This window comes from Mycteria americana, chromosome 2 (genome assembly GCF_035582795.1).
Source record: "Mycteria americana isolate JAX WOST 10 ecotype Jacksonville Zoo and Gardens chromosome 2, USCA_MyAme_1.0, whole genome shotgun sequence".
NCBI classification, from domain to species: Eukaryota; Metazoa; Chordata; class Aves; order Ciconiiformes; family Ciconiidae; genus Mycteria; species Mycteria americana.
In genome coordinates, this window is record NC_134366.1 from 107,327,467 (window position 1) to 107,337,639 (window position 10,173).

The following is a 10,173-nucleotide window of genomic DNA, read 5'->3' on the forward strand; positions in this document are numbered from 1 at the left end:
TGGGGTTTTTGTTTGTTTGTTTGTTTAAGAAAGCTTTTTTTTTTATATATATATACAGAATAAAGCAGGAAATGGCTGTCTTACACCTGCTCCGCTGTGGAGAGAAGACAGAATACGAACTGGTACAAATGCACATACTCCAGAAAGAAGAGCTGAGACATTTGGCATCAACTCTTTAGAAAATCATGTAACAAACCTGACGTTTTTAGAGAGCAAGTAATTAATTATAGCACTTAGAAATGCAGGAATTCCCATTTGAAAATAACACTTGCTGAATTTTCAATATTGCTTTCATTTGTGGAAAGTCAAACCAGGTTAATTTGAATTAAAACTGTTGACCTTTGCCACATCTAATAGATGTCCCATTACTTAGCAATTACAACACCAGCTAGTCTAATTGTTATGTATTTTTACAATGTGAATGCCTTTCCTATGCTCACTATTGATACCGGTTTTGTAATTAATGCCTATGAATGTCTTAACGGATGTTTCAACCCAAAGATGCTGCTAATAGACATTTTATATAAAGAAACTTGTGCTGCATATGCTATATGTAACACTACTGTTGAAGTCTGTAAACTCATCTCTGGCCTATTTCAGTCTATGTATTTGATAAAGCAGAATCAGGAATATAGTCTGAAAGGCTGTGGCCTAAAGCACTGAAATGTTATCTTACTTCTGAGTTATACCTGCAATTAAGTAGTTCTAGGAAAAAAACCCTCTTTCAGTAGCTGCACCACTGAATTTTAATCTCGTTGACGTGATTCATATTTCCAAAAGTGTATTTCTAAGCAACTAATACTCTTGACTCAAACCCTTTTACCATTTTTATTTGTAGATGGCAGTTGTTGCTTCCTTTTTTGTTAAAACTTACTGAGCAGAATTTGAATTGCATGTAGAACCTCGGAAGTATTATGTAGACTTTACATTACACCATTTAAAATTTAAGAAAATAGATACTGATTACAACAAACTTCTGTACAAAGGGCATTATTTGACTGCAGGATGCCGTGAAAATACAACCTGGTGTGAAATACATATTTTCAAGTTTATCTGCTCTTTGTACATAGGCTTCTGTTGCAATTTTATTTTCAATTCACCTTTGTCAAACTCCATATTGTATTACTTCAGCTTAAATTAAGTGATAGCTAAATCATATGATTTTTCTGTATGTGTTATCCTTGCACTGAGCAGAAGCAAAGCTGCCTGTGGAACATACATACTCTCCAACATATCATTCTGTGCTTATTTAAAAACTCGTAGTGCTAGAACTCAGAGAAAAAGAGAAAGCAAATTTTAATACACAAACTATTTGAACTGGTTTATTCTTGTATGAATCAAGCATTTAAGTTCCACTTTTAAAAACGGGCACTAGGCCTTTCAATACCATGAAGGTCACAGTGTACAATAAAAGTAGCTTATTTAGTATCAAATACAGATGATAACTGTATAATTAATTTCATGAAGATGAATTAAGACGTTTCACCAAAACTTCCTCGTACTCCTTCTGCGTCAGAAGTCCTTGAGTTATACTCTTGCTTTCTTCAAATTTGGGTAGAACCACTGCGATGTATCCCTCGGTTGATGGCTAAAAGGCAAGACTGAAGTTAGCAGTGAAATAAAAGTTAGAAAATAATAAGCAAGAAAGTGTGTTACCTTTTCTTGCAGAATAGCGGGATTGCTAAGAATGTTTTCATTGACTTCTATCAGTCGCCCTCGTATACAACTGCAAAAGTGTTTAGATTCAGTAGAAGTGCATGGTATGTCATGGTAAGAAGAAGAAGGGAAAAACCTTACCTATAAATGGTGTATTCCTCTCCATCTGATGAAGATATCCTGCACAGAGGGGCAAGTTCTGTTAAAAACTGAGCTCCCTGCATTTGAAAAATAAACAAACATTATATATATACTTTTAATTACACAGGGCTTTTCAAAGTATTACCATCAGCAGTGTAAGTTTGTAAGCTTCTCCGAACAAAGCAAGGAAGTGTGATAGTTACAGGTCATTACAAGTTACATAGCCGTGCTTCTCTACAGAAGGGAAGATGCCAACTTAGTTATGTGCACAAATTGAACAGAAGCTTGTGAAGAGCTTACAAATTTAGTCATAATTAAATTTCTTGTGGAATAACAGACCAGTAGTTTGATCAGATTAAAACTGGGGGAGAGAGGAGAAAAACAGCACTGTTGATTTCGGTATAACCAGGTTAAATGACACGTATTTGAAAACCCACCAGGAAACACACTGAACTAGCCCATCTGCTATCTAGGTCTGTTTGAGAAAAACAGTAGTCTCCAAATCCTCAGCATTTTGGTGGAAACAAATTTTTATCTTTTCAGGGATGTTTAAGTCCCTCTGTACGCTATGAAAAAATGACTAAAAACAACTGTTAGCCTTGGTTTGAGCAACACTGGAAACCACCAGTGCTGTAGGAGCACTCTAAGACCCTGGCTGGGACAGTTAGACAGGCACCTCTTGAGAAAGTCTAAATTCTTCAACTGTGGAGGGCTGTTTTAAAATAAAATGTAAAGGTAACTTGGTAAGTTTCTATCCCAGAAAGGGCAGAAAGTCTCAGGCACTGTGAGAGAGAAAATGAAAACTAACCAAATCAAAAAGCCATACCCTTTTTGACTTCCCAGAGACTTTATTCTGGAGTCTGCTACAGTTGGCACTGATTTGGTAATTAATGCTTTTAATTGTTTTTCCACTTTGAAGAAGAGGATGGGCTTCTGCCAAGGTGATGACACAGATTCTGCAAAAAGAAATACAATTATTACGCTGTAGTTGTGAGAAGCCATGCTCTTATGTGCTAGCTGTTGTTGTACCCCATGGGAGCATACCTGGTTCGCTTGCCTGCTGATAGCTGAAGCAGATAGTCACTTTAGATGATCAAGTAAAGCACAGTATGCTTTTGTTGGAAAATGTAACACAAGGCAATGTTTCTCAGAACAGCTAAAGGCCGTTCGTGGTGAACAGTTACAGATGAATCCTTCAGTGATCTGGGCTTTAGTTAACCTGCTGCTTGCGTTTTATCTTTTTCTAAAGGAGGGTTATTTCTTGTCATGGAACTGGAGAGTTTTGACACAAGCCCAGCTGTAGAGACTAGGCCTACCTTCATCCCGGGGCTAGAACCATGCCTAACGCACAAACATGGAGAGCCCAGAACTTGCCAATAAATGAACAGAGATGAAGCTATTCTGTTTAAGAAGAGTTTAAAACCTAGAGCAATTAACAGAATTAGCCTAGAATTAACAGAACAGCAGCCTAGAGCAAACCACGACACAGAACCAGATCTTTCCCTGCGGATGCTGCATCCACCTCCCTGCACTCCTCTTCGCAGGCTCTTGCTGTGCCGCTCCCCGCAAGAGGGAGCTGGATGCTGGCGAATGCTTTCAGCATGCCCCAGCAGCCCAAGGCTACCTCCTCCTGGCCCCAGCCTCCTAAGAGGAGGATGACAAATCATCTATCCGAGCTGTCATCTATTAGAGCTGAGACCTGGCAAAACAAAAAATCAACAGAGAATTTTATACTGCTTAGAAACATCAAACTGAGCCACAGCCCCATACGTAACAATGGTAAAATGTTGTATAGAGCGTTTTGGCTAAGCTGCTGCAGAAGCCAAGGACCCTGATATTTCAGAATTCAAAACAGCAAAATAATCTTTATAGAGATTTGAACAGGTCTTTATATTTTTGTTTCCTTTCCCCTATACCAACAGGATTTAAACTGTTGTTTGTATTAGACAACTGAGACTAATAACTACATATTTAGTATTTAGCGCAAATGCGAGGGTGTCCTTTCTTGCTGTTATACCTGTTATTCCCAGGTACTCAGGTTTCTGTTTCCAAAGAACGAGAAAGTGAGCTGCATGAAGCAGCCACAGAGAAGCCCCAGCTCTGAAGGCTGCAGCGAGGCGATGCTTCTGCCCGAATTCTTACTTGGTTGGTTGATGGTTACTCTGAATTCTTAACAGGAGCAGGCAACCCGCTAGGAACAACAAACGCCTCCTCATCTTCCCTCAACACGCAAGCAACCGGCACTGCCAATTTTTGTGCGGACAGTAGTTAAGTTCTGTTCTTCCCTCGGGGACTAAACACCCCAGAAACGCTCACGATGCCACCAAGCCACCCTGCAGTCAGAACAGGCTTTAGCGGGGGGCAGGAGCGGGGAAGGTAAGGTACGTTATCAGAATCCACACCAGGTACAGGGTTGATTAATTCCAAATGACTGGATATCCAGCTACATCAAAGCAGAAACAATGTATGACACTTTTATTTCCTATCTTGCATTCGCTGTCTGGAGTACATAAATGTACAATTAAAGCAATTAAGTTGTATACAGAAAATGCTAAATGTTTGTTCAAAGCAACCCAATTAATTTCCTAGAAAGCAAGTTAAACAGACTACTTCGAAATGTCATTGCAGAAAAGCCTTTTGAAATGTTGCTCTTCTGCTACTGAAGATGATGTAAAGGGCCCTTTCAGCAGGAGAGGACGCAGGGACGGAGGGCGGCACTGCGGACACTGAAGGGGCCTTTTTAAAAATCTGGGGAAGAGCTCAAGCTCCGCTGTTCTTACTGGAGTAGCAGTTAAGGAAGACATAGGAAGGCTAAGGTCCGTCACTCTCCCGTCCTCCAGAAAAATCCAGGCTCGCCTGGTGGTTCGCATGTCGCACCCCAGGCCTTTCAGCAGGAGCGCTGCCCGCCGGTTAACCCCCGCCGCACGCCAGCTGCAGCAGCCGCTGCTCCCCCAGCGCAAGGCCGCGCAGCGGCGGGCGGGGCGGAGGCTGCTCGGGCTCGGGCTCGGGCTCGGGCTCGGCCCCTCGCTACGCCGCCTGCGTGGCTCCAGGGGGAGCGGGGGGGCTGCCGCGTCCTGCCGGAAAGCAGCGGCCGCTCCCTCTCTAAAGCAAGCCTGAGGCTGCCCAAGCGTCAGAGCCCGGCGGCTCTGGGCCGCCCGCAGGCACCGGTCCTCGGGAGAGGGCGGAGGCGGCCCCCCACGCCCCCCGGCCCCCGGAGGCGGCCCCCCAACCCCCCCGGCCCCCGGAGCCACACTCGCCTGTTGGAGTGCTGCAGCACGCAGAAGTCCTCGCACGGCCGCCCCTTCACGTCTGCAACAGGGCACAAACACCAGTGACCGCCCCGCCGCTCCGGCTCCCGGCTCCGGGCCCCGGGCCCCGGCCCCCGGCCGTACCTGCCTTGTACCAGCGCGTAAAGTACCGCTCCGCGCCGCCCCGCGCCGCCGCCGCCATGGCGCCCGCCCGGCCCCGCCCCGCCGTGATGGGCGGGCGCGTCCGCAGCCCCGCGGTTCCGGCAGAGGCGGCCCGGTCCCCCCGGCTGGGCCGGGCTGGGCCGGGCCGGGCTGGGCTGGGCCGGGCCGGGCCGGGAGGCGAGAGCGGTGCTTGGGCGAGATCCTCTCCTCACCCCGCACCGAGCCCGTGGGAAGCAGTTCTAGTAGGCGGCAGTCGTTCTCACCAGCTGTAGGGACATGGAAGTGTACCTGCCGAACTGCCTTTTTTCTGAGAAGGTAAATGAAAGCTGTAACAGGCCAGAACTACATCAGTGAGGAAAACGCTCAAAAGCCAGCGTTCGGTTCAGTGGTTTATTTTCTCTAGCACACAGCAATACAATAATAGCTATAGCGATCACACGTACACCAAAAAAGTACTTTAAATAAAAACACATTTCATGAGAACATCTTGTGGTTTCTCGCTTGTGGCAAACGGAGAGACCCAGTTTTTCCACAGAAGTTTTAATTGTGCTGCTCTCTCCGCTCAGGCAGCAGGAGAGCCACTGTGAATTCCATTTTAGCCTTGAACGTGTTTTATATACACATAACCGAGCTGCGTTCCCATGACACATTTGGCATCGCTCGCAGTGCCCTGGCCGCAAAGGAGCAGGGAAACTCTGCCGGCACCTGAACCCCACAGGCCGGGCAGGTGGGAACCTCCACACCTTGGTTTTGATTCTCGCTGCATATAGTAACTACACACGACACCTCTTCTGCACAAATACAGGCCAAAACCTATAGAAGAACACGTTACAAAAAAAACCCCCCTTTGATTCCAGCATCGTTTGCCTATTCTATTTACCCGCAGCTAGCACAGGCACGAAGTCAGGCAGCTGTAACAGCGTATAAAATTAAGGTCTGTACCATACTAAGATACAGACGGATACACAAAACACAGACACTTCCGTTTATCGGCCGGAATAGCCAAGCACGTTACAAACTGCTGAAGAAAAATATATCCATAAAAATAAAGGGCTGCTTAGAGGCTCTGCCCCATCAGTTTGCCAAGCCATGAGTATTTTCAACGCGAGTACCTTGCAACAGATGCAGATTCTACTTTAGAAGGCTGACAAAGAAAAAAACCCCAAACTTTTGTCACCTTGCTGGTACAAGCCTACAGCAGGTTTCAGTCTATAGTCTTCTCAATTACTAGTTTGGACAGCTGTCCATCATGGACATCTCTCCATCAGGGACTAAAGAGCACTAAATGGGTGGGATATGCTTGTGTCTAGCTTATCGAGCCACTTCTGCCCACATGCTCTAAAGGCAATTTATTTTTCATGTTGTTACATTAGCAATGTGTTTTGATATGCAGATATTTTAACATCAGTTGATTACATCGAAAGCCAGCCAAGAACCCACTGGAAACACTGACTGAAATTTGTAGATTTATCTCCATCATTTAGTCATTGATCTTAAAATCTCTTGGGCAACACTAGGCTACATGCCTGCTTCCTACGTCATATCCAGCACATGGACAAGAGAAGTCCAGCTGAACTAGCAGCTATTAAGGTTGTAGGTTAACAGAAACCACTAATAAAAAATTCAAGGTGAACAGAGCTCATCCAGGTCTGAAATCCCTCATGACCAGGAGATGGAGCATGCCCGATTTCTGTAAGGGCTGAGGGTGCGGGACAGAAGGCGAAAGACCCATTGGCTGAAGCACACTGAACTTCTGGTGGTTTACCAGGCCACTGGTAAACACAGCGCTCAAGCCCTACAAAACCCACTAGGATGCAGTGAGGTTGCATCTCAGACACTGCACTTCAGCAGAACAGAGCTGTGATGGGAGGTTTGGAGAGGAGGGGAGAAGTCTGACTGATTTTTTTTGCCCAGGAACACATCTTGCTTGTGAGGAGCGGTACAGGAGCACGAACTGAGGCACATCGGCTCTGATGGTGACCAGCACCATTACCCCAGCAAAGGCAAGACTCATTTAGACAGGTCAGGGTCAAATCAGACCACTCCAAAGGGTGACACATTCAACTGCAATAAAGAGACGCCAGGAAGAGACCTCCAGAGGAAAAGCAGCCACATTTTGAGAGATCTGGAATGAGGTGGGACTGCCAAGATGGGAGGCCAGTATAGGAAAATGCAATCATCAAGGCATGAAAAATTGTTTTGACAGGTTTAGTGTGTGTGTGTGTGTGTGTGTGTGTGTGTGTGTGTGTGTGTGTGTCAGCGTGGTTGTTTTGAATTTACTTGTTTTTCTAAAGAAGAAAGCAGTGATATGCACATGCCAGAAACAAAATCGCTTTCAATGAGCCAAAGATTATGGTATTCAAGCACTAGAGGTAGCAAAGAGAAGATGAAGATCAGCAGGTGGGTTTTAGGCAGAGTTTAGCTACAACAAAGTCAAGAAATGAACACAGCACAGGTAAGGGCAGAAATATCATAAGAGTTTAGACTGGAAAAAAAGAACTTACCTCCTCTTCAGAGAGTTCAAATAAGCTAACAGCTTAGGAGCATGGAAGATACAGAAGCAATGGGTAGATATATATCCATTTTTCATCACGCTCACAGATACTGCTAATTCAAGCTTGGGAACACTAGAATATGAGTGTTATAAGAAAAGAGTAAAAAAGCACAGGATGGGTGATCAAGGAAATGCTATAAAAATGCAGCAGACGCCTATTGTACCGTGCCACGACTCCTCTGTTCATAGGTTTGCTTCTAACAAAAGTCCAGAAGCTTAATCAAAATGCAACAGCATAGAATAAAAGACACATAAAATGTAAAGTGCTTGATGAAGGGAGGGAATGCGCCTGTATTTTGTCAGTGCTCTTGTTAGAGATGAAAGCCCAGCACCAGAGTAGCTTCTAGTGATGGAAAGTTAAGGGGGGGGGGGGGGGGGAGAATAGTGCTTCCAAAAGAGAAGTCTGTTCTTCTGTGCAAACAACTGCTCACCAAGCAGAGATACACAGGTTCATACACGTGCAGATCTGGGGGAGCTGGTAAGACCCCACCACAGCTTAGTGCTCCCCTCAGGATGCATTAGCAGAGCTGAAGGAAGCATGCCTTCCTCTACCCCCTGACTTCAAAGGAGGCAAGGAACAGGATTTCATCACTGTGTGCAGAAGATTAAATCTCAGTCTTGCTAACCTGAGGAAAGACTGAAGGAGGAAGAAAAACTAATATTCCACCAGCTGAAAAAACTCCTGTGATCCTGTGTTGGTTAATTTTCTTCACAGTAGCTAGTATGGGGCTGTGTTTTGGATTTGTGCTGAAAACAGTGTTGATAACACAGGGATGTTTTCATTACTGCTGAGCAGTGCTTACACCAAGTCAAGGCCTTTTCTGCTTCTCACCCCACCCCACCAGTGAGTAGGGTGGGGGTGCACAAGGAATTGGGACAGGACAGCTGACCCCAAGTGACCAAAGGGCTATTCCACACCATATGGTGTCATGCTCAGCAATAAAACTAGGGGGAAGGAGAAAGAAGGGGGGACACGTTTGGAGTGATGACGTTTGTCTTCCCAAGTAACCATTACACGTGATGGAGCCCTGCTTGCCTGGAGCTGGCTGAACACCTGCCTGCCCATGGGAAGCAGTGAATGAATTCCTTGCTTTGCTTTGCTTGTGTGTGCAGATTTTGCTTTCCCTGTTAAACTGTCTTTATCGCAACCCACGAGTTTTCTCCCTTTTACCCTTCCGATTCTCTCCCCAGGCCACTGGGGGGAGTGAGTGAGCAGCTGTGTGGGGCTTAGTTGCCAGTTAGGGTTAAACCACAACAGATCCCCATTTCTTAACTAGTAAAAAAAAAAAACAAAAAACACCCAAACCTCTCAATTCATTCCAAACATCTATTTCTGAGGTGATAGAGTAGTTTTGGCTTTCACTGTATGACAGACCAACATATACCAGACTGTTTTAACCTGTCATACATGGTATAATCCAACATTTCCTCTTTGTTCAAGCTTTTTATGCAGCTGATGATTTAATGCAGTGGTAAAGTTGAATCAGAAATAAGTTCTAATTGTTATATTTATGGGATTTTTAAAGCTAGCTAGTTAAGATAGCATAATTCTGTTACTTATTATATAAAATGAATTCACCTTTCCTGCAAATGCAGAATTTATTTGTTTTGCCATTGTCTTTTTCATCCTTCTTCCTTCAGTTACTTTCAGGGTGGTTAAAAAATAGCTTAAACTACATACTGACGTATACACTTACAATTACCCTTAACATGCTGCTTCCCTATATAGGCCGTCAAAGAAATTTTGCTATTTTGAATTTCTCAGCTTTAGTTGTTGCAAAGAATATAACTGTTTTGCAAGCACAGGTTTGTGTGCAATCACACTGAACAAGAAGCAGTCAGCTCTCCCACTCAGCTCATTTCCCAAAGTAAATCACCACTTTACTTAAGGAAGCTGTTGTAGTAAATGACTGTTTGTCTCAGCCTGCAGCACTCCTCCCCTTGATATCAAGCAGACTTTATACACCTTTACCATCTCAGGCAGTGTAAGTGGGATATAGCACTACTTTGAAAGTCTTTTTGATAGAATTCACATATATTAAAGCCAGACCTATGCCTTTACAATTTAACAGCTGTACTTTTGTTGCTGATTTGAGAAATCGGTGAAGAGCAACTCGCATCATAAAGGATGAAACAGGTAAAACATTTGGTACAAACAGTTAAAACAGGATTTCACAAGAATTTGTTTGGAGTAGAAGCCAACTGGAATAAGACACAAGAATGCACAAGCTATTGAGAGAAGAACCACCGTAAAAACGATGGAGTGGACTCATCTGCCACTCCGTGTAAACTAGGTGGATGCAGAAGAGATGAGTTTCTACCAATATAAACACATGCTACCCATTATATGACTTTTTCTTGTTTTACACTGCTTACTGTGCTTTGTATCCACTGATTTTGATTGTGCTAAAA

At 44.3% G+C, this 10,173-nt stretch overlaps 2 protein-coding genes across 2 annotated transcripts in view; one reads left to right on the forward strand and one right to left on the reverse strand.

The window, feature by feature from the left end:
* The window catches only part of CTNNAL1 (catenin alpha like 1), a 58,555-nt gene extending 57,708 nt beyond the window's left edge, over positions 1–847 (forward strand). Inside the window, exon 19 of the mRNA XM_075494181.1 lies at positions 59–847. Within this exon, the coding sequence (XP_075350296.1) occupies positions 59–220 (162 nt within the window). The 3' untranslated portion in view covers positions 221–847. The remainder of the gene's footprint in view (positions 1–58) is intronic.
* Positions 848–1,453: 606 nt separating this feature from the next.
* ABITRAM (actin binding transcription modulator) lies at positions 1,454–5,266 on the reverse strand. The gene is made up of 6 exons (XM_075494184.1): positions 5,190–5,266; positions 5,055–5,106; positions 2,624–2,753; positions 1,798–1,874; positions 1,657–1,726; positions 1,454–1,588 (listed from the first exon to the last, which is right to left on the reverse strand). Exons 1-6 carry the CDS (start codon positions 5,245–5,247, stop codon positions 1,460–1,462), a joined length of 516 nt encoding a protein of 171 aa, XP_075350299.1. The 5' UTR covers positions 5,248–5,266; the 3' UTR covers positions 1,454–1,459.
* Positions 5,267–10,173: the final 4,907 nt, after the last annotated feature.

Coding starts and splice junctions, on each gene's coding strand:
- ABITRAM (XM_075494184.1), bottom strand. CDS start 5,247: ATGGCGGCGGCGGCGCGGGGCGGCGCGGAGCGGTACTTTACGCGCTGG. Junction 2,754..5,054: donor GTGCTGCAGCACTCCAACAG/GCGAGTGTGGCT, acceptor TTCTTTTTGCAG/AATCTGTGTCATCACCTTGG. Junction 1,727..1,797: donor GAGGAATACACCATTTATAG/GTAAGGTTTTTC, acceptor ACACTTTTGCAG/TTGTATACGAGGGCGACTGA.